The sequence below is a fragment of the Eubalaena glacialis genome, chromosome 19, assembly GCF_028564815.1.
Source record: "Eubalaena glacialis isolate mEubGla1 chromosome 19, mEubGla1.1.hap2.+ XY, whole genome shotgun sequence".
Taxonomy (NCBI): domain Eukaryota; kingdom Metazoa; phylum Chordata; class Mammalia; order Artiodactyla; family Balaenidae; genus Eubalaena; species Eubalaena glacialis.
This window is the reverse complement of record NC_083734.1, coordinates 12,896,992-12,924,928: the sequence shown is the minus strand read 5'-3', so window position 1 is coordinate 12,924,928 and position 27,937 is coordinate 12,896,992. Positions and strand designations below refer to the sequence as shown.

General features: G+C 56.5%; 1 protein-coding gene across 4 annotated transcripts; it reads right to left on the bottom strand.

Moving 5' to 3' along the window:
- Positions 1-654: 654 nt before the first annotated feature.
- CAMKK1 (calcium/calmodulin dependent protein kinase kinase 1) lies at positions 655-27,937 on the bottom strand. Of its 4 annotated transcripts, XM_061176464.1 has the most exons (19): positions 27,802-27,937; positions 21,075-21,197; positions 20,558-20,959; positions 19,609-19,656; positions 18,723-18,776; positions 18,154-18,205; positions 17,768-17,901; positions 17,287-17,323; positions 16,404-16,425; positions 15,066-15,154; positions 11,621-11,820; positions 9,711-9,764; positions 9,009-9,082; positions 7,245-7,332; positions 6,896-7,024; positions 4,734-4,837; positions 3,972-4,069; positions 2,368-2,597; positions 655-1,626 (listed from the first exon to the last, which is right to left on the bottom strand). In XM_061176464.1, the coding sequence occupies exons 2-18, from the start codon at positions 21,105-21,107 to the stop codon at positions 2,377-2,379; spliced, it is 1,839 nt and encodes a 612-aa protein (XP_061032447.1). In that variant the 5' UTR covers positions 21,108-21,197; positions 27,802-27,937; the 3' UTR covers positions 655-1,626; positions 2,368-2,376. The 4 variants fall into 4 exon arrangements, 3 of the variants coding, with proteins under 3 accessions (XP_061032447.1, XP_061032448.1, XP_061032449.1); XM_061176465.1 differs by lacking the exon at positions 21,075-21,197; XM_061176466.1 differs by lacking the exons at positions 655-1,626; positions 3,972-4,069 and having other exon boundaries at positions 2,445-2,597.

Below are 27,937 nucleotides of genomic sequence, written 5' to 3'. Positions count from 1 at the left end.
ACCTCACAAGAACCCCATGAGGAGGTGCTGATATTGTCTGCATTGTACCAATAAGGAAGCTGAGACTCCTCTGATGACTTGCAAAGGGCACACAGCTATTAGATGGCAAAGCTTGGATTCAAGATGAAGGCTATCTGACTTCAAAGATGACTTTTCTCATCATGGCCATGGAGAGGCCTCCTATGAGCAGGGAGCTGCCGGGTCCAAACAGTTGGTACCAGTGCCCAAGGCTAAGGGGGCACTGGGAGGACACTGGCCCATATCACAGGGACTCCTGTGAGGCTTCACTTGGGACTTCTGCCCCATGAGGAGTAGCACTGGCTCCCAAGGACCAGACCTTGGCCTCCTTGGGCCCCTGCAAAACAGGCAGAATGCCCTGATGGGCCACCCACTGGCTCCCAAACACCCTGTTCTTCCGAAGGAGGGGCCACAGGACCTACCCAGGAGACTGAGCCACATCCTGGACTGTAGTCCCTCACCCTCCAAATCAACCCTCCCTCCCTCCCTCCCCCACCCCCAGAGCTCCTCCCACTATTGTCCTACTCAGACCCCTGCAGAAAAGTTAGCAAAGCCAGCTGGTGAGAAAGAACACATCCAGATGCAGAAAATGTACATACCAAGTTTTGGGGGTTTGTTTTGTTTTGTTTTGTTTTAACTCAAGAAAGGGCTTTTATTATTTTTAACTCACTTCCTAGGAAGTTAATTTTTAAAACACTCATATGGAGTTTGTCCGTCCCTTGTGCTACATTCAGAAACAATGATGCCAACCCAAACGCTCAGTGATGGGGTGAGCACGGGCAATGAAGCCGGGCCCACCTTTGAGCTCTGCGAGGGGGGAGCGTGTTCCTGAAACCCCTACCCTCCAAGACCCCAGTGCAGAGATGCTCAGGGAAAACGTGCTGATCTGTGAATGGCCTCCCATGAACTCTATAAAAGTGTTCTTAAGAACAGTACCGCATTATTGTTTAAGCCCTGGGTTACAATGCCTTAGTGCAGAGGAGCAGGGAGAAATGTGGACCCAGTGACAACTGGATGCGTTCTGCTCAGAGCCTTAAATAAACATAGACACTATATTACAGATGCACGTGCCGGTGCAAGACATGCCGTGTGCAGCAGATGGGCACGCATGGGCGTGCGTGCACGGAGAGGCGATGTACAGCCACAGGCACAGACACACACGGGACGCGGCCTTCCTCCAGCCGCACCTCCTTCCCTTCCAAACAGAGTACTCCCGCAACAGGAACCCCGTGAGGGTGACTGAAATCCTGCGTCTGGCCCATGTTTTCAGGGCAGGTATTTGAGTCCTGCTTTATTTTCCTTTGGGGGTCAGTCTCTTCAGCATTTGGTCAGTCAAGGCCAAGCCAGCCAGCCAGGCACTGATCCCAGAGAGAAGTCGGCTCCAGCTCTGAGCAGGCGGGATGACAACTGTCCTGGGGTGAGTCAGCGACAAAAGGCCCACCTCTCCGTGGCCACCTGCCAGCGTGCACACCCCACCAGGGTTCCTGCTCTAGCGAGGCCTCCAACCTGGGCAGTTGGTCCTTCATCATTGGAACACGAGGGCAGCTTCTGGGACCAGATGGGGAGGCCGGTGCTGGATCGAAGACTGGATTTCGGTTACTTCAGCATCTGCAAGGTCACAGCCCTGTGAGTCCAGGGCCCTCGGTCGATGTCAGCCCTGGTATCTCTGGCAGCCACGGCTCTGGGGAGCCACGGGGGGAGGGAGGGAGGCGGGCAGGGAAGGGTGGTGCTCCTGGTTCGGGCCTCTGCTCAAAGCCTCACTCAGCCCATCCTCCAGAGTGTGAAACACAATCCGGGAAGGCCAGTCCAATCCACTTGGCTGCCAAGTGATGGTGGGTATGCTGGGAACCACCCAAAGCTGGAGGAAAGCTCGATACGTGTTCCCAGGCAGAGCTTTGCACCTGCCTCCCCCACCAAGTTACCAAAAAAAAGATAACAAAAACGGAATCTGGATTCTCCAATACTGGCCCCCGCCCCAGTGAGGCCCAGGAATACCCACCAAGGGCTCAGAGCCTCAACGTCAGTGTTCTCAGTAGACAAGAGCTCTGGCAGCGCCCCCCTGAGGAGGGCAGGGTACACCCCTCCTTGTGCAGGTGGCAGCTGAGCCACGCCCGCCCAGCCTCTGCAGTGGTAGCAAACGAGGCTTCCACCTGCCATCTTGGTTTCCTGCCTCCTGCCCCTGGGCCTTGCCAACCAGCCGGTGAGGTTTCTAAGGCACCACGGGCACCCAGCTTCCCCAAAGAATGGGTCCCGCCAGGGAGAGCCAGGACGAAACAAAAGGCTTTGTGGGAGCCCTACCCCCCCAAACCCCGGGTGACACACATTCCGATCCTGTCCCTGGACACGCACTTGCGGAGGTCATGCAGCACGACAGGGGAGGAGGGCCGGGAGAGGGGCCGCAGTCCCCAGCCCCCTGCCCGCAGGGCCGGCTGTTGGCAGGAGGGCAGTGGGCCTTTGGAGGCGCAGGATGAGCGTGCTGCCGGCGGCCCTGGGCGCATGCAGGAGCTCAGGACGCAGCCTCATCTTCTTGGACGCCGGGGAGCTCCGGGCTTTTGCCTCCTTCACCACACCCGTCTTTCCTGTTCAGGGGACACCAGAGGCAGAGGGACCTCAGGGGTCAGAACATGCATGCACGAGGACACTCACACACACTCACAGGCATTTATATCCACATCTCTCAAATCCCCCCTCACCTACTTTCTAAGCTCATCTCAGTCTCACCCTCCCGCACTGTGGTCCCTTGCTGGTTTCCTCAGCCCTAGTCTCAGCCCACAACCCTCCAAGGCTCCCTACTGCCTGGAGACGAAGTCTAGATTTCCCAGCCTGGCTTCCGGAGCCTCTCCAGATCTGACCTTCCTGAGCTGACTTCTCTGCATCCTCAAGGACCAGCCAGGTCACAGGCCTCCTAGGTTGGCCTAGATCAGCCCCCATGGTCCTGGGTCGAAGGGCTTTGGTTTTGCATTTTCTTTTCTTTGTTCACAGGACAGATTCTACCGATCGGTTTCAGGATTCTGTCACATATCCAGTAGATTCCTGTATCTGCTTTTTTCCCCTAAGACCTTTTTTTTAAAAACATGATCAATGAGTGGATTTTGATACCTTTAAAAAGGATCAATCCCATTTAAATCTACTGTAGAGTTTCAACAATTATCCCGAAGCATAAAAAACAGAGACAATCAAGGACAAATGTTGGGACTCTGATGAGGTAAAACCTGCTTTTCAAAATTAAACTTGAGTCACAGAACTATAGAATGTTATAGCTGGGAAGTATTAAGCCCAATCCCTTCACAGTCCAGATGAAGGAACTGACCTGTCTCCCCATTAACATGTCCATGAAAGGACAACGATTGCCTTGTTCAGTTGTACTCTTGATGCCCAGCCCTGTGCCCTGCGTGGATGCGTCCCTGGCCTGTGACTGGCCTGAACCACCACTAGGGGGCGCCTGGTCACAGACACTGAGCTGGAGACCAGACGTCCAGGTTTGCGCCTCATGGTCCTAATTTCTGCCTGTTGTCCCCGGCATAGTTAGTAATAGCTTCCTCTTTCGCTCTCCAGAGTGGCTCCATTTGGACACAGAATATGTGGTCCCCTACACTATGCCCAATTCCAGCATCGCAGCCCGCAGATCTAAAAGAGCCCAGGGAACCCCTTCCCTAGGCCTGGCCACCTCACAGAAGAGACAGGGAACAGGAAGTAAGCTTTGGACAGTCGAGGCCTCTCCCAGGCCCCAGAGCTCACCCCACTTAGGCCAGGGAGTCTGTCAAGAGGAGGGCAAGAGGTTGGCACATGGACCTCCCTGGGTGCAAGCAACCTCTGGCAGGGAGCAGACACCAGCTTGTCCACTATGATGGGACCCCGTACGTCTGAAGAGGGTGGTCTCACACAGACGAAACCCACATCTGGGCCCCTGGACGGCACAAGTGAAACTGCTCCTTCCCCAGAGGCCGACGTACCTGGACGGCGGCCGCTGCTCACCTCCCAGGGGGGCACATCTCCTCCGCAGAGCGGGCTGGCTGGCACAGCCCCTCTGTCCCGCAGCTCCCTTCGCAGGCTAGAGGAAGGCGACCCAAGTCCCAGGACCACATTCTGGTCCAGGACCCCCTTACTGTTTTCTCTCTGCAGGTCTGTGCGCGAACTCCAGCAGGCCTTGTCAGCATCCCAAACTTTTATTTCAGTGGAAGAAGGTGGAAACGCTGAGGGCAAGGCTCACGGAGGTCTGGGGAACTGCTTTTCTGCCCTCCCCCAGGAGGTGGCGAATGTACCTGCCGGGCTCTCAGGCGGGAGCCTGCAGCACTGGGGGTTCCTCTTCCCTGGCCCATCATCGTCGTCACCAGTCTGCCTGTCCTTACTCGCTGAGCAAGCATTTACGAAGTGCTGACTGGGTGCACGGCCTCGGCAATGGCCGGATGTATAGCACAGGCCACTCAGGAAGGCAGCTGACCCACCCCGCCCCCAGACCAGGAAGAGTCAGCAGAAGTGTCCCTCCCTCCACACACAAACCAACCTTCTACAAAGAGGTCTGCCTGCAAACCTCGACTAGGCTGCCGTGGGCTGAGAACAGAGGTGCAGACAGGGCCCTGCTCTGAGGCCTGGCCGAGTCCCCAGGCTCCGGGCTTAGCCTGCACAGCCTGGTGATGCTGAGAGTGAGGGGAGGGGCCACAGCCCTCACCCCGCCGCAGGGAGCACCCTGTAGGCCTCAGCCCACCAGTACTTACGACAATAAGCTTCCCGGGGCAGACATGGATCGCTCTTCCCTCCGCGCCTGGGGCTCAAACGGGTTCCCAAAGGAACGCTTTCTCAGCATGGACTTAACCAGGATCTGGGGAAGACACATCAGCGTGAGGGACACAGGCCCCCGGGTTCCCAGACGCACTGGCAGCCTCCACCCTGCCGCCCGGACGGGGAGGCTGCTGGGTGGGCCCTGCTGAAGCTCCCTTTCCTTGGGCAGAGCAAGGAAGAGTATCCCAAGCAGAAGAAATGGCAAGAGCACGGAGGGGAGGTGGTTGAGGGTGAATTCCGGGAATGGCGAGGAGCCCAGTGCATCTGGTGCGTGGGGGGCACAGAGGCCAGGAGCCGACCAGGAAGGGTCTGGAATGCCAGGCTGAGGGCATGGGGAGTGCAATTAGGAAATGCCTTCTGGCTACACAGGAAGGATGGAGTTGAGAAGAGGTTGTCCCAGGGGCCAGAGAGGAGCTGCGCAGTGGCCTGGGGGGATGCCAGGAGGGGACAGGCTGCTGTGCCCGAGCTCTCTGACTTTGTCCCTCCTCCCGCTACAAGGACAGCTCCATCCTCCTGCCCACACGCACGCAAATTCTCACACACCAGCATAGCATCAGGGGTGCCTTCACTTCTTCCCTCCTTCCTTCTTCCTTCCAACAGAAAGTATTTACTGAGCGCCTACATATGCCAGACACTATTCGAGGCACCGGGACCACAATGAGACAAAAATTCTTGCCCTCATAGAGTTTATATTCTAGTTGCGGGGACAGGCAATAAATAAGACAGATCAGTAGAATATATGTTAGTTAGTGGTAAGGGCTCAGGAGGAAAAAATAAAACAAGGAAGGGGGATAAGGTATGACAAAGAGGAGGTTGGAATTTTCGATAAGGGGCCGGGAAGGTTCACTCACTTCTCACTGAGAAGGTGACTGTGGAGTGAAGACCTGAAGGGATGAGGAAGCAGCCCTGCGGACATCTGGGCCAGAGGACCCCAGGCGGAGGTAAGGGATGTTCAAAGGCACTGGGGCGGCAGCTTGCGTGGCAGGTGGTTGGAGTGAACGAGGGAGGAGAGGAGGTGGGCAGGGGAAAGGGGGGCAGGCAGGCCATGCAGGGTCTGGCAGGCAGTCAGGCGCGTGGCTCTTACTCTGAGCAACATGGGAGCCTGAATGAGCAGGGTCTGAGATGAGAAGGGACATGACCAGGTCACTGGACCACCCTGGCTGCTGAGTTGAGTGTTAACTGTAGTGGGGGCAAGCGTGGAGGAAGGGCAGGGGGACAACCTGGGAGGCGATTCCAGTGGTTTAGAAAAGAGAGTATGGTGGTTAAGACCACGGAAGTGGAAATAGGGACCCTACGGGAGCTGACAATTCCAGGGACCCCATACAGCCCTGGAGCTCTGTAGAGCACGGGACCTTAGCCCGCTGGCCCTACTGGACCCAGTAGGGAGGCATGAAGTGCACAGGCCAGACCCCATGCCAGGCACAGGCCCCAGCTCGCTCTCCTGGCCTTGTGCTCACCCCGACTCACTGTGAAACCTCAGCGCAGGGCAAGCCATGGCTCTCAGTGTCCCCCCCAAAAAAAAACCAGATGGCCATCAGGGGCTACGTTAATAACTTCCAACTGTTAACGTGGTAGATGTCCAGAGGAGGATGCGAAAAGCTGAAACATGAGAGGAGAGCGGAGGGAGCACACAAGTGGTGTCTGTCTGACATGCGGGGGCCCCGGGACCACGTCTCCAAATCAAAGGCATCCTAGGCCTTTTCCCTGTCATGTCCTTGGCACCTAATCCAGTGCTTGGAAAATAGCAGAAGTTCAATAAACGTTAGGAAGGAAGAAAGAGAGGGAGGGAGGGAGGAAGGAAGGAAGGAAATGCTTCTCCGGTCGTGGTGAATGTTGACACTCAGTGAGGGCAGTATATTTAAATCATTCGCTCTCCTCACCACACCTCCTGGTCTCCCTCCCACGAGGCTAAATAATGTGACCTTGTTCCTGTGGGCCTCTAGTGGAACGGTGGCCTCAGGGGCCCAGCATCGGGGCTGGACAACCAGGAAGCCCTCTGCCCCCCACAGGGCCCAGCACAGAGCTAGTCTCAGGCGGCAGCCTCGCCTCCCTCTCCGGCCCTCCCAGGAGTCGGCGCCTTCCACCCCCATCCTCTTACCACCGTGGTCCAGCTGGGGATGAGCTTGACTGAGTTCTTCACCTCCTCCTCGGTCACCTCCACCACGGTGCAATGCTCCTCCTCCGAGGGAAGGGGCTCCTCCCCATTCTTGGTCACCCAGGGATGCAACTGCGGAGCAGAGGGCAGGGAGGGTCAGGGCCACAGGCGACAGACATCGGCGAGCAAGGGACCCAGGCATTCCACCAGCAGTCGCCTTGAGGGTCCAAAGCCCCAAAACCCCAAACCCCAACCCAATACACAGATGTCCCCGGTGTAAGGCTCCCCAGAAGGGGAAACCGAGGCCTGTTTTCTGTGGCCCAGCCCAGCCCAGCACCTCTGGTTCCCCAACCTTGATGTCTGGCACCCCAATTCTTGTTTCAGGGTTCTTGTCTAGCATCTTCAGGATTAAGTCCTTGAGCTCTTCGCTGACCTTTGGCCTAAAGAAGGGGAAGGAAGGAGATGAGGGAGAGACAGCTGATGGTCCTTTACTTCCCACCTCTCCATCCCACCCTGCTCCAGGCTTCCCTGATCAATGCACACCAGGGCAGAGACACCGCCGACCCTCCTTCTCAGAGAGCAGGAGGGACACCCCCAAAGGTACCAGGGTGGAAGGAGAGAGTTCCAGAACAAGCGTATGGATATCCTTCTCCCCTGAGTATGAAGTAAAGCAGTCTCCCTCAAGGGGCAGAGGTCACAGACACAAACGGGGTCCCATGGGTGCTGGACACCCCCTGGGAGGCAGAGATGGCAAGGATAATGCGAGAAGAGTCGCTTTATGGGACCCCCAAGAGGCCTTCGCCCCCACTCACCATCTTATCTTCTCCTCTGCCTGAGAGGTGGCCAGGGAAGATACCCATTTGACATAGAAGGAAGCCGAGGCTCACCGCCACCCAGAAGAGGGAGGGCAGGGGTGAGACTCAGGGGGAGGAGAGCAGGACTCAGCCCCGCATCAGCTTCGACTGTCTTTGCTTAAACTTCAGGCTTCGTTGCTACTTAAATTCTTGGGAGAAGGAACCTACTCTCAGGGCTATGACCTTGGCTCCCTCTGCTGTCCTAGATACTTAATCCCTTTTCAAACTCCTGGGCTGGGGAGAAGGATATACCGCGGGGGGGAGGGGGAGGGAAGGCTGGGAGATAGGCAGTCACGGGAAAGGGGAGGAAGCCAGTGCCGTGGGGATGGCGGCAGGGATCGGGGAGCCGGCGGCAGGTGAGCAGGTGGGGGGACCCAGAGGTCCTTGAATGCGAGGGCCAGGGCGTGCCTCTTCTTGTGGGCTTTGGGAAGCCTTGGAAAAACTTTCAGCAGGCGGCGTGGTGAGATCTGTTGCGCTTCATCAGGGTCACTCTGGCCTGACTGCAGTAGTTGGACAAGGCAGAGGCCTGAACTAGGCAGGTGGTGCCGTTGGCAATGGAACCAAGAGAAATGTAAGAGGTGGACTCAGCACGGCTTGGGGCCGGACAGGAAATGGGTGCAAGGGGCAGGGACACCAAGGACAACTCCCAGGTTGGTTTCTGACCTGGGCACTCTGCGCAGATGGTAAAAGGGCCCTGAAAAGTGAGGCGTTAGGGGACTCAGCCTGGCTGCCATGGTAGCTGGCATCATAATTGGAAGAACCGTGGATGGGAGGGGAGGCCTCTCCAAACAGTCCTTCTGGGCTCAGAGACCTCAGTCACAAAGGAAGGGGCAAGGGGGAGGGAGTGGCTTCAAATCCCAGACCCACTGAGCCTCCACTTTTCCATCTGTGAAACGGGGGAGCGCACTGGCATCGTGAAGCACCCCCACCCCGTGTGGAGAAGGTGGAGTTTCCCCGCGGGTGCAGGGTCTGCATGGGGTTGATGCCACTGGCCTCCTGGAGGCCTTCAGTGAAGAAGCAGGATAAATGTGTGACCTGGGGTCATCCCTGCCCCACTCCCAGCCTCAGAGTTCCCATCTGTTCAATGAGATCCAACCCAGATGTCTGAGACCCCGCTCACATCTCCCTCCATTTGCTCCCAGGGAGCAGCACCCCAACCTCCAGATCTGCAGGCTGGGGTGGGGCCCGGAAAGGACAAAAGCTCTGCTAAAACCCAGGCACGCCTCCCTGGGGGTGGGCGGGGCCCGTGGTGGACAACTCACTCCTCCGGGAACACAATGGGCTCATTCTTGATCTTGCGATGCAGGGCCAGGATGAAATCATCGATGAATGGGCACTGCAGTGGGGAGAGACAAAGGATGCGGGGCCCAGCGCCTCAGCTCGTTGGGGGCAGCTCCAGGCTCCTCGTGAGATGGGGGGGACCTCGTCTAACTTGTTCAGGTCCTAGCCCACAGGAGATGCTCAACAAACGTGGACCGAACGAATGAGTGCATGACAACCACTCACAGCAAGGCCTGCACTGCCGGGGCCTGAAGTTTGGGAACATGTTCCCTGAGATTCCCTCCTGTGCCTCAGCACGGTCCCTGGAGTGGGAGCACCTGCGGACGGGGATCTCGGCACGTCAAGGTTGGGTATCCGGCCTGACCCAGAGCAGAGGTCAAGGACAATTTGTTGAATGAATGAATGAGTGAATATGTGAATGAATGAATGGCACCATCTACACCTCCCTTGGGATGTCTGCTGTCCCAGGACTCCTGCACATGAATCCATCCCCCCAAGGGGACAAGAGGAGAACAGAAAAGTCCCTTTTCCTTCCATCTTCTCTGAGCTGGGTGGGCTCTTTCAAAAGTCATTTTACTTAAGGACACAAAGGCAGGGCCTGCATCTGTCATGCATCCTGGCCCATGGTGCCCAGCCCACGGTGCCAGGGCTGCCCCAGCTCTGCCAGCCCACCCAGCACTCACCTTCCCATAGACAAAGCAGTACAGCGTGACCCCTGTGGCCCATACGTCCAAGGCCTAGAAAGAAACAGCTCATATCAGTCCCCCAAAAGGAATTGACACCCCTTGGTCACCCAGCTTCAGTGGGCCATGGGAGAGGGCAAGTGGGGAACCTCCTTCCTCAGTCATGTATTCACTCAACAAACACTTCCAGGCCCCTGTTCCATGCTGGACCCTGTGCTGAGCACTGGGGACACAGGGACAGCCAGACCAGGGCCCTTGCTGTCAAGGGTTTCCAAGTCTCCTTGGAATGGGCCCAAACCAGATATGTTTCCAGCTCAACAGGTACAAAACCCCCTTCATCTACAGGGTCGCATTTGCTGTACACACGACACAGACGCACCCCAGAAACGACAGTATATGTTGAACTTATACTCGCTAAACCAGCTCTGGCTTTGAGAAGTCATCCCTCTTCCTGATGATCCACTGGAAAAGCCACCATCCACCTTCTTTCTGACACCAGAACAGCCCCTGGCCCTCAGCAACCTCCACAGCCCCTTGGGGTTTCCCTGCACCCTTGAATGTGCCCTCTCTCTACAAGTTCCTCCTCTGGAACCCCACCTCCTCTCCTGGTATCCACTTTCTCTCTTATGTGAATGATTCTCAAATCTTTGCCTACGTATTCCTGCCACAGATGCCTCATCTGAATCCAATCAGGGAACACCAGACAAATGCAAACTGACACCATTCTACAAAATAACAGGACTGTTCTCTTCAAAAATGTCAAGGCCAAGCCACTTTTCCAGGTTAAAGGACCCCAAAGAGACATGACAAGTGAATGCAGTGACTGACCCTGAATCAGATCCCGGACCAGAAAAAGAAAAGGCATTAAAGGACAGTATGGGGACAACTGATGAAATCTGAATAAGGTCGATTAGATAACAGTCTTTTATCGATGATAAATGTCCTAACTTTGATAACTGTACTGAGGTTATGTAAGAGAATGTCCTTGTTCTCAGAAAATATCTCCAGAAGTATTTAGTGATAAAGGGGCATAATGTCTCCAACTTCTATAAATATAGGGAGAGACAGTGAAAAGGTAAATGGGACAAAATGTCAATAATTGGTGAATCTGAATAAAAGATATAGGGGAATGTTTTGTATTATTCTTGCAATTTTTCTGTAAATTTGGAATTATATCAAAATTAAAAGTTAAAAAAAAAAAATCTCTATCTACAGCCGTCTCCTGAGCTCCACACTCACACACGTGTCCAAGTGCCTCTCGACCATTTCCTCCATGGCAGGACCACAGTGGGGCAGCCAATACTTCACAGGGTAGAGCAGGATGTGCCCGGGGACACACAGAACCACAGTCCCTGCTCAGAAAGCTTTGCCACTGCCTCTGTCACTTAGGACAAAGCCCAGACCCTTAGGACTTCCAGACCCTTTAAACTCTGCCCAAGTCCCACTGTGCCCCTCAGTTCTCTTGTATGTTCTCTGGGCTCCACCTCCTGCTCAAATTCTTCCCATTCTTCAAGGCCTAGTTCAAAGGCTGCTGTATCCAAGAAGTCAGGGGAACCTCTGATGTCCCCCCAGACACGAGCTCTCCTGCCCTGGCACCATGACCAGAAGGGCAGGGAGCTGGGCCGTCCAGGCTCCGTCTGTTCCACAGCCCAGCCCAGAACTCAGCACAGAGCAGCTGGCGGGAAGTACCTGCAGGGAAGACTTGGGGCCGTTTTGCTGGAGAACGAGAGGAGGCCCAAGTTGGGGGAGTTTGTTGGACTCCAGAAGGAGGCAAACATGAGGGAGGGGACCATGTTCGGTCCCTCCTGAGACATTGGACCCTGGCACCCTCAGGTTGGAAATGGGACCCCGTGGCACGTACTCCCACCCCTCCACCTGAACCCCAACCCAGCCCGGGTCCTGGGAGCCACCTTCCCACTGAAGCTCTGGCCGGACTCAGAAATGGCCTCGGGGGCCATGAACGCTGGGGTCCCGGCCGTGCTGGACAGCCGAGCGTCGTTCCCCTCAAACTGGTTGCTGACGCCGAAGTCGGCGATCTTCACGTGCCCGTCGTCCCCCAGGAGCAGGTTGGATGGCTTGATGTCCCTGTGGATGATCTTCTGGTAGTGCACTGCAGAGAGAGGCAGCTCGAGCGCTGGCCTGGGGCCCTGCCGCCCAGACCCCCCACCTGCTCTCGCCTGGCCGTGGAGGCTGCCTCAAACTCCAGGAGAGAAGGAGCTGGGACTTCCCGTCCCCCGCACACATGCATCTCTCGAGGACCTCGGAAGAGGACTTCAGGGCCCCCTGCTCAGCTATGCAGTGAAGACACTAACCTAGGCTGTTAGTAACAGAGCCAGGACTGGACTCTTAGGAATCTTTGGACCCCAAGTCCAGTGCTCTCTCCATGGCAATCAAGGCACCTGCCACTGAGGGTGGACGTCAGAGGAAACTGGGGGAAGGGGTCCTCCATAGGCCATCCCTGGCCCTCCCATGTGAGTGTTGTCTACAGGCTTGAAGCCCATCAAAATCTTTCCCCAGTTCCATCCCCCCACCCAGCCTGTCACAGCTGTCCCTGTTCCTCGGACTGAGGGTGGGATTGTGGGGTATCCTGCAGAGGTACCGCCTCAGCCCTAGGGACTCTGGGCTGATGCGGTTTTGGAGAGGGAGGGCACCCCAGGCCTTGGGACTGCCGGGATGAATGTGGCCGGGGTAAGGGTCGGCCCTCTCTAGTAGGCTGAGCGCCCACCCTGCTTCCTGGGTCCAGCACTGCCGGGAAGAGACGGGCAGCTCAGGCTGAGATGGCCAGCGATGTCCCAGCAGAGAAAAGGCACTGACCTCATCCCACAGCCATCCACTTATGGGCTCCCTGCTCAACAAATACGTTCCCCTGGACCAACAGACCCCAGGATGTTGGAGAGGAGGGAAGATGGAACGGGAAGGAGGGAAGGGGAGGAGGAAGGAGAAGGAGAGGAAGGCTGGGGGCAGAGGGAGTGAGCATCATATATTAATAACAACAGGACCCATGGCCCTATAGCGATTGCCTCCTATGTGCCAGGTACACACAAAGCATTTGACACACACCCATCAGAACACAGAGGCTCAGAAGGCTGTGTATTTGACCATGGAAAGTGGGCTCAGATTCTTATCTCAAACCCTGGCATCTCCCTTGAACTCCCAGCTCTTTATCCACATGGATATCCCATAGACACCTCAACATATACCTCAGTATTTGTCATTCACATATTTAATTGAGAACTTGATTTCTCTTGTCTGCAACCCCCGCCCCTCCCCGCCCCCCCTCCCCCCCCTGCCTAAACACACACACACACCACCACCACCAAACAAACAGAACAGAAAAGCTCTGCTCCTCTTCTAGTCTTTCCCATTCAGTCAATGGCCATATTATCAGCTGCTCAGGCCAAAAATCTCAACTCCTCTCTCCTTCAGACCCCACATCCAATTCATCAGCACGTTCTAAGGACTGGACCTCTGAGATATATTCCAGAGCCGACTGCTTCTCCTACCTGCATGGCTGCACTTGCCCCGTCTGTAAGAATCAGGCCTGAGCCTCCCCGACCACAGGGCCTTCCCCGGGCAGCCTCAGCTCTCCCTTCTGGGGGCCAGAATCACAAGGCGGGTCTTCAGCACCGGGTGCCACCATTTGTCTGCCTGTCCAGTCCCTGGTGCTGACCGGATCACTCCAGAAAGCCCTTCATCCTGGTTAGCTGGGTCTTGATGAGGCTTTACCCGAGAGCCAGATGGGATTAGCTTGTTTTTTTTTGTTTTTTTGTTTTGTTTTTTTTTGCAGGGAGAGAGGATGGGAGACAACAGGCCCAGGACAAGAAGTGGGTGGAAGCCGAGCTGGTATAGGGTTGTGTCTGCTGCCGACCACACCAGGGTGAAATACCCCCTTCTCACACCTCTAGGCCCTTGTTAGGGACTTTCTGCAAAGCCCTCCCCTCTCTGTGCCTCAGTTTCCCCATAGGCACAAAGACAGCATTAAAATGAAGGCACTGGAGTGGCTCAAATGAGATAAAGACATTCACTGCAGGTCAAACCTCAGCTGGTCCTCACCTGTTCCCCTAGGGAGAGAATATGCTTCTGATAAACCAAGCCGAGATTTCAGAGGGATGGGCTGTGCCCCACTCCCCAAACCAGGCCAGAACCCTAGGTGCCTGCAGGCCCCATGACCAGTTAGTCACCCAGTGCTGCCCACCCCACCTCGTTCACATTTGCTCCCTGCTGCCACTGCCCTAATCCAGGCCTCACCATCTGTCAGTTGGGCTGTAGAACCAGCCTCCTCCCTGACCAGCTGGTGGCCTCTTGCCCTCCATCCAACCACCATACATTGCCAGACAGAGCTTTCCAAGACACAAATCCTATCACTCCCCTCCCCTGCTCGAAGCCCTCAGGGGCTCACAAGGCTGACAGGATAAAGTCATGAAAGTCCTCTATGGAGGCATTCCCAGCCCTCGAGTGCAGCCTGGACAGTGTTTACAGCATCGTCTTTCCCTAACCCTGGCTCCCAGGTTGGACTTAACCAAATTGAACTTTTCCCCAGTCTCAAATAGTACTCCCCTCTGTGCCGCTGTCATGCAGTTCTCTCCGCCTGGTGTACTCCCTCCCACCATGCCTCAAACTAGCCAACGAACTCCTACTCATCTTTCAGGACCCTACTCATAAGTGGCCTCCTCCAGGAAGCCACCCCTGGTCCCTTAGTGCTCTGACAGCCCCTGTGCCTCCCCAGCCTTGGCAGGCACTGCTTAGGTTCCCGTCCCTCCCACTAGGCTGCAAGATCCTTGAGATCACTTCTGGGTCTTTGGCATCTACATGCCCCCAGCTGGCACTTAGTAGGTACTCGTAAATGGATAAATGAATGAATAAATGAATTCCACAGATAGAGGCTAAACTAACATCCTCCCTTCTGAGCTCTCATCACCTTAGGGCCCCTCACAGTAAACCGACTCTGCTACCACCCACTGGCCCCATGCCAGGACAGACTCTTCCTCGAGCCGCTGGACGTAAATTCCTTCCCACAGCTCTCGAGGCCCAGTGGAGAGGCTAAGCTTGGCTAAGAACTCAGCAGAGGTGAGATACATGCTGAACATCCAAGGCGCAGGCCGACACGGTGACGACCAGGCGCCGAGAAGGACCTGGCGCATGCCCAGTGAAGTCTGCCGCCACCCTACCTGTTCAGGAAGTTTCGGCCCCGCCCACAGGCCCATTTCCCCACCCCCAGCTAAAGATGATTGGTAGATCAGCACTGACTGACAGGAACTGCTCAGAGCCTGCTCAGCTTGGGCTCCGTCTCCTCTTGTGTCCCCTCCACTCCCCCCGGGTCTCCAGCCCCAGGGGGGCAGGCAGCCCCTCACTCACAGTACTCAAGACCCAGGATGATGTCCCTCAGGTAGAGACGAGCTTGCTCCTCGGGGAAGGGCTTGTCGCAGGGCACTTCCATGACCGGCCTATGGGGAGGGCGGGGAGGAGGGACGTTTAGCCGGAATCAGGATGAGTAAAGGCAGATGTCAGGTGGAGGGGAACAGGGGCTGGGCCGTACAGACCCCTCGGGACCTTTTGGGAGCCCTCTATGCTCGAACGGGTCCCTAAAACCCAAGATAGTAGCTTCCTCTCCCATATAATGAAAATTTGAAAACACGCATAGACGCAAATATCCCTTTTCAATGACTACAATTTCAAATTAGCTTTATCTTAATTTCTGATTGGCTTGGTAGTCCTTCTTCTAAGTACTTAATTATCTATAATCAAACAGTCGTGAAGATCACATTTAGAGCAGTGTTTTCAAACTGTAGGTCCAGGACCAAGAAGGTCATGAACTCAATTCAGTGGATGCCTACTGCTTTTTTTTTTTTTTTTTTCCTAATGAAGTAGAATATATCAGAGTATATCACATGTAATACACTGTTTTATAAAACTTTGGTTTCAATTACAGATATGGATGGCAATGTAAAACTTGTATTTCTTACTTTGAATGGAGGTCAAAAATGCTGAAAGCCCCTGAGTCTTAAAAGGACACCACTCCCTGCCCCTTCCCCAAATTGGTCTTTAGGTAGCCTCCCAGGCAGAGAGACAAGTCACAGCCTGTATTCAAGGCCTTGGCAGTTAGGGCCCCCAGTCCACCCAGCCCCGTGCCCTTTACTGCATGTCTGCTGTTCTGCACATACCCTGAGAAGGTCAGACAAGGCAAACATGAGTTACAACCCTAGATTTCATCAGTGACTTGCTGTGTGACTTTGGGCAAGCCACTTACCCTCTCTGAACCTCAGCTTCCCTTCTTGTAAATGGGAGTGAATGGGGTCCCAGCCACCCAACTCACAATCTTGTAAAACTGAAAGAACTCTTTGTGATTTGAATACAGATGAGAGTTGTGTTCCATCTCTATACTTTTGCTGGAGAAATATTCCTTTCTTCTCCCTCTTCTCCATCAAAATCTTCTTTCCAGTTCTTCAAGGCCTGGCTTGAAACCCACCCCCTCTTCCTGAGGCCTCCCTGGCTATTCCAGTCTCACTGACACCACCGGCCTTCAAAGAATCATCCTCTTGGTCTCTCGTTCTGCCCCCACTTCCCAACCCAGACCACAGCTCCCTAAGGACAGAGCCTGGACCTCTTTTTTTCACTAGAGTAGCTGACCCCAGGACTAGGGATACAGGGAGGGAAAGGAAGACTTGACCTGCCTGATCGGGATGGGGAACTCACCCCTTTCTCAGGAGGTCAAACACTGAAAGAAAAGAGAAGAAAAGAAGAGTAGGTAAGGTGCAGCCAGGCTGAAAAAACAGCCGATGCCAAGGTTCCTCCCTGTTCTGGAGGGTGGGAGAGGGGGCAGGCATCCAGGCATACCTGAGGGAGGGATAGGACAGGGGTCCCAGGGTATCAGAGGAAGTAAATGAGAGTGGGTCGACTATGGACCTGCCTCACTAGATTCTCAGGTGCCGAGTGAGGACCATCAACATAGACCCCTTTTATAGGGGGGAAACTGAACCTCAGAGAAAGGGCAGGAATTTTCCTACAGGTCATAGCAGATAGGCAGGTAGGAGAGGGAGTGGAGGCTAAAGACTTGGCCTCTGATTCCTAAGCCAGTGTTCCTTCTGGCCCATTCCCTGAGAGCCGCTAAGCCCAGCCCTGAATCAGGCACCAAGGACTTAAGTAATAACAACAGCATACTATTACTAATAATAGCTAATGTGTCTTGTACATAATAACTCATTTACTTCTCACATCAACACTATGAGGTAGATACCATTATTATCCCCATTTTACAGGTGAGGAAACTGAGGCACAGAGTTATCAGATGGGGTCTGGGAACCCACATCACGTAGCCTACTTCCTGTATCTATCTGATCCACCATCTCTCCGATCAGTGGAGTGGGGGCTTGGGAATATTTGTTGAGTCTAACTGGATATTCTGAGCCTGGCTCAGCAGGGCTGGGCAAGAGAATCTGGGCCTTGAGAACATGTGTTTCCTCCCTGGCCCCAGGAGGTCAGTGCGTTGCACACGGCCCATCTGAACGTCAAGTGTGTTCCCGGGGAGCACTCAGACCCACCGGGGTAAGCTGCTTTGGGGCTGAGCTGGGTCACTCACCCAAATAGAGATTGTCCTCAGCTGGGTCATCCAGGACCTGGTGAGAGGGAGCAGACATGAGGGTGAGTCTTGGGGAGTTATGGGGTGGGCATCCCAGGCTTCCTCATCCTCACCAGCCCCAGGACCCCTAGTGTGCTCCGCAGCCACCCTGGATGATGGAGCAGGAATTATGCAGGCACCAGGCAGATGAGGCCTCAGAAATCACTGGCCCCGACCTGGGTTCACCACATGGCACCCAGCCCCTCTTCCCCTCCTGCCATGATGGGGGCTCACTTCTTGCCTCTGGGGCAGCTCGTCCCCCTCCATGAGAACTTGAGAACATCCCAGACCAGCCTGAACTGACCCCAGAAGCCTCCCGGCAGTCCCCACTCCAATTCTGGCCCTGCCCTTGGCATATTTCCCTCAGCAGGATCCCTGGGTCCGTGCCAAGTGCCCCCTGCACCAGAGGCTACTCCACAGGCCTCACTGATTCACCACCTACCTCGATCAGCTTGACCACATTCACGTGGTCCAGCTTCTTCAGGATGGCAATCTCCTGGTACACCCGCTCCAGGGGCAGCAGCTGCTTGGCTGGTCCTCCCTGGGCAGCCTGGGACCCTCTAGGGGGAGGGCGACCTGTGACCAGGAAGGGGAGTCCAGCCAGTTGCAGAAGGCTGGGCCTCACCACGGCCCTGCGACCAGCCTCAAGCAAGAATCTTGCAAGACCATGGCCTTGGCCTCAACCCCCCAAGCACAGTCCCACCACCAGGCCTTTGCTCACGCTCTCCCTGTCTACCCCCAGTCCTAACAAAAACCAGCCTCCGAGGTCTCCTCCCCCTCTGCCCCCAGGCCAGGAGCTCCCAAGCCCAGGACCAGACAGGTACGTACGTGGAAAGCCATACTGCTTCAGTAACTTCTTCTTGGAAAGAACTTTCATTGCCTGAGGAGGGAGGGGCAGACATGTCACTTGTGTGAAGCCACCAGGGGTTAGAACAGGCTGGTTACATGTGGACTGAGGTCCAGAAAGGCACACGAGCATCTGCCACTGGCACTGAGGATATGGACTGGCTGCAGTTATGCTGGGTTAGGAGGTAGCCATACCTGAACCTAGGCCTTACCCCTATTCCCCCCAACAAGCCTTTCTAGAGCTCTCCCCTTGGAGGCATCCCACCTCTGCTTGCATATTACCAGGGTCAAGAAGCTCATTCCCGAGAATTCCCTGGTGGTCCAGTGGTTAAGAATCTGCCTTCCGATGCAGGGGACGTGGGTTCGATCCCTGGTCAGAGAACTAAGATCCCACATGCCGCGGGGCAATGAAGCCCACGCACCACAACTAAAGAGCCTGCATGCTGCAACTAGAGGGAGCTCACTCCCTTCACAGGCAGCCTTGTCCTCTGTCTTAGCACAGCATCTGCCCACCCCCCAGCCTCCTAGGGCCCAGCTATCCCCAGACTCACATAGTGCCTGTCTTCACTTTCGTTGTAGGCCAGCCTCACCACGCCGTAGGCACCCTGCAGATAGGCACAGGTCAGCCCCCACTGGACAGGACAGCCTCCCCCAGCACTAGCCCAGGGGAAGGGGAGCCTGAACGGCTCCAGCCCCCTCCTCCCGCTTCCCATCTCCACCCCTGCCACCAGTGGGCATAAATTTCAGGCAGGCAGGGAGAGGGCTCCTATGCCCTGGTCACTGCCCCTGCCGGGCTCAACACAGCTCTATGCCTTCCCCAGTCCCTTCCATCAAAAACTCTGGGGAGGGCACTTCCCTGGTGGTGCAGTGGTTAAGAAGCTGCCTGCCAATGCAGGGGACACAGGTTCGAGCGCTTGTCTGGGAAGATCCCACATGCCGCGGAGCAACTAAGCCCATGTGCCACAACTACTGAGCCTGCGCTCTAGAGCCCGCGAGCCACAACTACTGAGTCCATGTGCCACAGCTACTGAAGCCCACGCGCCTAGAGCCCGTGTTCCACATTAAGAGAAACCACCGCAATGAGGAGCCCGCGCACCACAACGAAGAGTAGCCCCCGCTCACCACAACTAGAGAAAGCCCGCGCGCAGCATTGAAGACCCAACACAGCCAAAAACAAATAAATAAATAAATTTATAAAAAAACAAAAAACAAAAAAACTCTGGGGAGTCAGGAATCAGGAGTCGTCTCCCACCCCCCACCCCAGGTGTTTCCTATAGAGGACAAAACTTTCCTCATTTCCAGGCTAGGACCTTCTTGGCCCAGCCTCACATTCCCAGAGGAGGAGAGGGGATTTTGCCAAGCAGAGGATCTGGACAGGCTGCCTCCGCAAATCCCCCAGACAAGTTCCCACTGCTCCTGGCCTGCCCCCAGGCCTACCTTGCCAATCTCACTCTGCAGCTTGTACTGGTTCAGCTGCACACAGTCCTGGTGGGGGAAAGAGAGAGGACATCAGGTAAAGCTTGATCCAGAAGCAGCACTGCTCCCACTCCAGGAGCACGTCCAGGGCCCCATCCTGGCCCCAGGCCCCTTGCTCCCAGACCCTGGGTCTCACCAACCTTTCAAGTTTACATAGGCAAGTGAGGTGGTGCCAATGCCAAAAGTGACGCCGAAAGTGACAAGGAGACTTGGACAATGTTTGAAAACATGAATGGTGAACCACGCCTATGCTTTGCTCCCTAGGAAGTGGTGGAAAAATGCACTGATTCCTACCTGGATGCTGGGGGCTGGGAGACCCTGATGGGAGAAACCCATGAGCAAGTATTTCCAGAAGCAGCTGAATGAGGAGACTGCATGGACAAGAAAGATGAGGAGAGCCTTGGGGACAGGAGACCAGAGCCCTGGCTCAGGCGTGAAAAGCTCAGCTTCTGAAGCCTGTAGATTGCTCATACTTGGGTTCCCTTTCAGATCTAAGTGGCAAGGACAGAGCCCAGAGGCTGGAAGCATGCTGGCAGCTTCTGAGTCAGAGCAGACTCTAAGAGGCAGGATTAGAGGTGGAAGGCTCAAGCTGGGGAAGACTTGGGGGACAGGAGGACACACTGTCTATCTTCAAATCTCTAAGAGGACTTCTTGGGGGAACAAGGGAGGGACCTATTTCCTAGGCCTGGACTGGGGGTGGGAATGGTGAGACTTACAGGAGGCAGCAATTGGCTCAGATGAAGCTCCCCCGAGTGGGAAGAGACCGTGTAGTGAGGTAGTGAGCTCCTCAGTTCTGGGGGTATTCAAACCAAAGGCTAGACAGCTGTGTGGCAGGGATAGGAACTGCAAAGGGTCTTCACTGAGGACTACTGAAAAGCTCATGGGCACCCCCTAGCTCTGCCCCACCAACCTCTGCGTCCGAGATGGCCACGTGGTGGGACTCGATGGTGGGCCTGCGCCACGCCCGTGGGGAGATGTGGCTGGCAGGCCCTGTGGCGTAAGGTCCAGCCTGGGCCTCCAGGCAGCTCCCCGCTGGCTGCTCCTGCAGGGAGAACTTCCTAGCCGAGAGGCTGGGCCGGGCGGCGGGGCATCTTGAAGTACCACCGGGGATCACGGAGGCAGCTCTGGCCCGTGATGGAGGGTCCACACAGTTCCTGGTGGGCTCTGGGCTGCCATCCGTCTCCCCCAAGTGGGCCACATCCATGGCTGCCACTCGCTCCACCAACTCTGCCCGAGGGTCCTGGCAGCAGACCGCTGGGCCCCCCTCCATTGCCACAGTCAGGGGGTTCCTCTGTGCAGCCTTATTGGGAACCTGAGAAAAGAGGGCAGAGGAGCCTTCAATCCTGGCCACAGAGCAAGGAGGTCAGATTTCCAGGCCCTTCTCCCATCATAGCCACAAACTGTGAGTCCCACCTCCATGTCTTTACCTGGCCTGTTCCCTCTGCCTGGGTTGCCAGCATCCAAACTCAGGTCTCCCTACTAACTAAAGGAATTCCAGGAACTCATCTGGCTCTGCTGCACACCAGCCCTCTAGACCTCAGTGTCTGCATCTGTAAAACAGGCACAGTCACATCAGCCTTCCTGGCTTCACAGGGAAGCAGGGAGAATCTGATATTCTGGAGTCAGGACAGACAGACATGGGCAGAACACTGGAGGCCCAGCAGTACTGGGAGAAACAGAGCCCCAGGTCAGCTCAGGCCCCCATCCAGCAGACAGCCCAGTGACTCACAGCCCCACCCCCTGACAACAGAGCATTCCAATGCTGCTGCTGTTGCCGCCTGGAAGCTGAGCTGGGCTCCTCATTCTCCAGGCACCCCCCTCCACCTGTCACTGCTTCCAGGAAGACTTCCCTGGGTCTCCAGCCTCTCCCACCCGTCTCACCTCCTCCAGGAGACCTCTCCAGGGCCACAGGGCAAGTCTCCCATTGCTCCCTTCCCTGCCCTAGCAGAGCCGGCAACCCAGGACAGAGTCCTTTAGAGGAAGGGGCTGCTACTTTGGTGATTGTGAAGAGAGACTTCACTGCACTTATTTCTCCTGGTTTTTCCTTCCAGTTTATTCATGTGGCTAAAATGTTCCCCACATCTGTTCAGGCTGAGATGCTCTCCCTGGCCTGGCCTTATATCCACCGTGGCCCTATTGCAGTCTGAGCCCCCATCTAGGCTCCAGGCCAAGGACTAACTCCAGCTTGAACCCCAAACCAACCTCCAACATGCAGCCCCAGCCCTCGCACTCGACTGCAACTCTGGGCTGAACCCTGACCCAGGGCTGAACCCTGATACTCAGGCTGGGACTCCATTTCTGCCCCAGGCTGAGCATTGGCCCCACCCCACTCGATGCCCCTCCCCTTTCCTGGACCAGACTCAGCATCTTCTCAGGAAAAGGAAGTAAGTGGACTCCTGACCCTCTGCCCTTCCTGTCTGGTGGTAACTTGCGCTGTCACCACACAACAATTTTGAGAACATGGTCTCCGTTACACCCCTTATTCCCCCATCACCTTGCTTTGACAGATGTCAAGGAGGCAGGGTTCACTGGAGTCCACTGGCCACAGAGGAGCCTGGGCTGGGTTCCAGTCCTGCCTGCCAACCTACTGTGGGCCCTGGGCAGCTCCTTCCTGACTCTGAGCCTCAGTCTCCCCATCTGTACCACAGATGCAGGACCTTCCCAGATTCCTAGGGCCACAGCAAAACTTGGAGATGGATTGTGGGTAAGGGTGTGGTCCAGACCCCCTGTGCCTGGCACACAGTGTATTGTATGAGTGGAAGCCTGGTGGAGCTGATGTTGGCATGCAGAAAGGAAGGGAGAAGGGAATTTAGGAAAAGACATGGACACTGGACCTAAAGGAGTGAGGGGAGTGGGGGTTGGTGAGGCTAGAGCATCAGGGAGGCCTCCCTGGAGGAGGTGAGAGTGGCAAGTAGGAGTAGAACACTGGGGAGGACTCTCTGAAGTAGGTGAGGAAGGGAGTAGGGCTGGAGCATCATGGAGGCCTCCTTGGAGGAGGTGGAATGGGATTAGAGCATCAGGGAGGCTTTGGGAACCAGATGGTTGCAGGAAGGAAGAAGCCAAGGCTAAAGGGAGCCCTAAAAGCCTGGCCCACCCTGTAGGTGGCTCACCCTGCCGCCCCTCCCCCTCACTCTGTAGGCCCTTTTTCTCCCACCAGAATATAAACTCCACAGGTTAGGGCTCTTGTCTGCCTTGTCGCCATAAGATGACTGGCGTCAGCAGCAATGCCTGGCACAGAGTAGCAGTAAATATTTTTTGAATGAATGAGTGGTTGCCATAGTGATCATTACAGTCCTGGCCCCATTAGACAGATGGAAAAGCAGAGAGAGGAGAGGAGACCCCAAGGAGCCTAAGCCCCAGCCCATGGCAGGGAACGAATGGCAGTGTGCGGAACTCCTGTCCTCTTGTCCACAGCAGTGACCGGGGGGACTGAGAGTCACCACAGGCAGAGGCCACAGGCTGCCCTAGCCCATCAAATTTGCATAAGATTTCCCTGAGGCTGTTACCCCAGCCACAGGCCATCCTCCTTCAACTCTCTTTCCCTCTTTTCTCAGATTGGGAAAGTAGGGCCCAGCAAGGGGCAGGGATGGGTCTGAGGTCACACAGCAGGTCAGGGCAGAGCCTTCCTGCTCCAGTTTGGGGCCCTGTTACCTGGTTGAGGACCCAGGCTCTGAAGCCAGGCTGCCAGGCTACGCTCCTTCCTGGCCATGTGCCCATGGGCAGGTGACTGCACTCTGTGCCTGGGTTTTCCCCATCTGCAGAATGAGGTTAACAGCAGTATCACCCGCCCGCGGGGCTGTGAAAAGGAGTGAACACCCTTCCCGGGCTCAGAACCAGCCCTGCCACTAACGAAGCCCCGTAAAACGGAGTTGTGCTGCTGTTGTTGTGATTGCCTGGGACACACGGTGGCCCAGATGGATGCGCGGGCGGCACAAGACAGCTGTGAGGGCTGACGTCAGGCCCTCCGCCCTCCCTCCCGCCTGGATCAAATTCAGGTGACTAAGCACGTCTGTGCAGGAGGCGCCCCGGGGAGGCCCCAGGTTCCTGCCTCGTGTCCAGGCGACAGGGCCGTGTGTCCGCGTGAGAGAGTACGTGTAAGCAGGGCTGTAGGCTCGGGGTGACAGCGTGTGTGGGGGGTGGGGGGCGGGGGCGGCGGAACACACACAGGAGGGCATCTGCACGGAAACAAAAATCTATGGGTGTGGTCTATACTCGTGGATAAGTGTGTTCACGTGCATTGTGTGCCTTTAGGTCTTTGTGTATGTGTGCCCCAGAATGGGGGGTGGGGCCTGCGCCCCCGGGGGCCATAGGAACCTGATCCCACAGAGTCACGTTTGAACTTCCCACATGGTCAACAGTCTACCAGCCTGGGGCTGCCTGCTGGGCTGGGCTGTGTGTCTTGGGCAGGACCCACCCCTCTCTGGAGGCTCACCCAGGGGGTCTCTCAAGGCCCTCCCTAAGCTGAGGCCTCCGTGCACACTACGTAGAAACTGACTCAGCAGGTGGCTAGGAGCCACATGGGCAAATAGAAGGACAGACAGGCTGGCACCCAGGCCCAGGGCAGAGCAAGGACTCCTATGGGCATGGGGAGCCTCCCAGGGACCAGCCTGGTCCGCAGCCGAGAATGGCCAGGCTCAGGCCCTCCCTCACTGAAAACTGCCACCCCAGTCTGTCCTCCCAGCCTGTGGCTGTGCTGTCTGGACAAATCACTGAACTTCTTGGCGCCTCAGCTTGCTCATCTGTGAATTGCACAGATAGCCACCATCGTGCTGCCTCCCAGGGCTATGGGAGGAAATGCATGAGACTGTGAACGTTGAAGCGGATTGTGCCTGAGTGATGTGGAGCTGGGATGAGTCTGTGGCACAGCTACCGAGAGCGAGCCCTGATGTACATACAAAGCACAGCCCCATATCTGCCCCCGCTCCCAGGTGGCCTGGCGCATTACCCCCTCAGGCTTCTCCTCCCAGGCTATGTCCCTCATCCGCAGGTGTCTGGCTATTTCCAAGGGATGCAGACCCTGGCTCCAGACCTTGCTTGGCCAGGCCTCCCCCTCAGGATGTGCCTCATCACCTGGGTCCCTCGGAGGAGGCCCAGCGCAGGACAGAGCAGGGGTATCCTGCTCTCATCCACGCTGGTTCAAGCAGCCCCTCCTGGGATGACTTCAGGGACTAGTCAGGCCTCACCCTGAGTTCTGGAAGGCTGCTGGGAACCTCAGGGCAAGGTTGAGCAGGGGACCAGCTATCATCTAGGCAAGACAAGCTGTGGCCCTGGCTGGCAGAGTGCAGGCCAGAAGGGAAAGCTGTAAGGAGGTGGTCCAGTCACCCGGGCCAGACACAGAAAGTGGCCTTGACATCACTGGGCTGCCTCACAGGAGCCATGTTTATGCTCCTGACAAGTGTCTGGATGGCCCTGGCAACGGGTGGCCTCTGTGGCTCCCACCCCCGCCCGGGATGACTCAGTCCCCTCGAGGGAGGCCCAGGCGTCTGGTGCCAAGTCATGCTCGAGGACGCCTGCTGTGATGACGCGCCCGGCCCCCCCATTCCCAGGGAGGCCCCAGGCACCGAGATGGGCTCTGTGCCTGATTCAGCACGGCAGCCCTCAGCACATCCTGAGCGCCCTTGGCTGATGGTCTCCAGGCCTCCCCCTCTCCCTCTGCCCCTCCGCATCCTCCATACCAGGTCTGCGCCTCCTCCCCTCCGTGTTCCCTGGCAGCTCGGTTCCAATGAGGCTCCAATTCAACTCAGCATTTCCCCAAGTCTGCTCTTCCTCCTCTGTCCCCATTGCTGAGACGAGTGCCCCCCGCCACCAGTTCTCCCAGCCCAGAAACCCAGGAGCCCTCCTTATCAGCCATCTTTTCCCTTTTGCCCATCCTTATCCCCCCTAACCCCACACTTACTCTCCACTCTGGCTGCAAGTCCCAAACTGCAGACTCTGTTCTGCTGCCAGGCCTTTGTCCAAGCTGTGCCTTCTGCCAGAACACACCTCCCTCTCCTTTGCTGCTGGAGGGCAGTTCAGACATCTCCTTCCTGATCTCCCCACTGCTGTGCTGGATGAGGTCACTGAGCCCAACTCCTTAAAAAGTCCAGACGCAGACCTCCACTTTCCTTCCCCCCTGTTTCCGCCACACAGGCCACCCGCCTCCAGGCTCACACCCCAACCCCACCACACCCCATCCTCCAGACCAGTTGCTAGAGGGAATATTCCTAACATGCAAATTTGGTCTCAGTTCTTCCAGACCTGGCCTTCCGGGATCTTGGAATCTGGAGGACAGAAGAGCAGGAGACCTAGACTCAGACTGGGGCTCACAGGCTAGGGAGCAGCCAGGGACACAGACTTCTGGGACGCAAACCCAGAGTCATTCATTCATGCAAGAAAAACTCATTGAGCACCTGCTCTATGTGCCCAGGCACTGTGCTAGGTGCCAGGAAATAAAGCAGCGAACCAAAAAGACCAAGTCCCTGCTCTGATGAAGTTTAATTTCTAGTGGGGCAAGAAGCAACAAACAAGAAAGCCAGGAATTAATAGACGGTATGTCAAACAGTACATGCTATGGAGAAGAAATACAATCGTGTCAGGGGAATCAAGAGTGAGGCACTGGGGGGTGCTATTTATACAGGGCAATCAGGAGAGGCCTTTCTGATGCAGGATTTGAGCAGAATCTGAAGGAAGTGAGGGAGCGAACAGTGTGGACAGCTGGGGAGGGCATTTTAGGCACAGCAACCGCAAAGGCTGTGAGGTGAGACGGTGCTTGCACTGTCTGAGGAACAGCAAGGAGGCCGATGTCACCAGGGTGGGGTGTCCACGTGTGAGAGGTACCTGATGGCAAGCAGAGTTACACCTGGATGACAAGGCCCAGTCATTCACTGTGCCTGGCCTCAGGGATGGCTTCCTGGAGGAGGTGGCATTTAAGCTCTTTCATGATTGCTGAGTACGGGTTTCAGAGGAGAGGATAGAAGTTCACACTGTGCATGACAGAGAGCCATTTCCTGGCTGGGGCTCAGGGCTTGGCTTTGGGGGTCTTTTTGGACAGAGACCAGGAGGCCTCGAAAGCCAGAGGAAGGTTTTGAGTAGGGGAGTGACTCGATTTGGATGAGGTTTTAAAAAACGATCCCTCTGCCTTCTGTGGGGACTGAGGGTAAGAGGCCAAGGAAGGGGCAGGAGTCCCCAGAGTCTGTGGGCCTAGGACACGGTCTGGCACACAGTAGGTGCTCAGTCCGTATGCACTGAAGGAAGGAGTGAGGGCTGTGAGGGCAGCCAGTGCACCCTCAAGGACACAAGCTGTGTGCTCCTCCCACCCCCCGGCCCACTTGGCAGATATACAGCCCCATAGGAGCCCACCGAGGCACAGTCCTGTGACCCGGGACACAGCCTTCTCTACACACCCCTGCACCCTCAAGATACACACACACACACACACACACACACACACACACACACCCCACTCCCGGAGCAAGCACACGCCGATGTCCGCGTGACCCGCCCGCACACACCACTCCATCCTGTAATGCACACAGGCACACTCCTGTGCCCACGTGACACACGCACACCCGCTCCAAACACCACACACAGGTCCCTGTGCACGTGTGCACCCTCCGAGCCACCAGTTCTGTGCCTGTCGGGCCGCCGAAACCGCAGCATCCACCTCCGCCGCCCCCCTCCACCCCCGCCCCAAACAGGGAGGAGTGCGCAGCTAAAGCCACGCGCGTCGCATCTGTCCCATTCATCCCCCCGCCCCAGCTCCAGCACGAAGACTCGGAGGTGGGCAGTGTGGGAGGAGCGCTCCGCGCAGATCCACACGTGGGTTCACCTGTCTGGGCCCACTCCGCATAGACACGGCCTCCCACCAAGAGCTGGGGCGGGGGTAGTGCGCCAAGTATGGACGCGGTCCCGCAGACCAGAGCTGGGAAAGGGACGCAGACGGCGGGGCGCCCTCATAGATGCGGTCCCGGATGCCAGCGCAGACAGAAGCAGGCTCCGGGAGGCACCTCATAGACTGGGCCCCGCAGACCGAAGGGGGAGGATCCCCTCATGGACTAGTTCTCGGCTGTCCTCGTAGACGCAGACCATCCTTCTCGCCTGCAGGCTCCGAGCAGACGTTCAGGCGTTCGTCCCCTCCCGCTCCCCTGCCCCGGCCCCCTCCCAGCCGACCCCTACCTCGGCGCCCAGCGACAGTCTCCGCGGCCCTGAGGATGGTCAGGCTCGCTCCCGCGGCGCGCACCCCGCCCCGCCCGCCTATCCAGGGCCGAGATCACGGAGCTCAGACCGCCGGCCCCTGGGCTCCAAGCGGCGC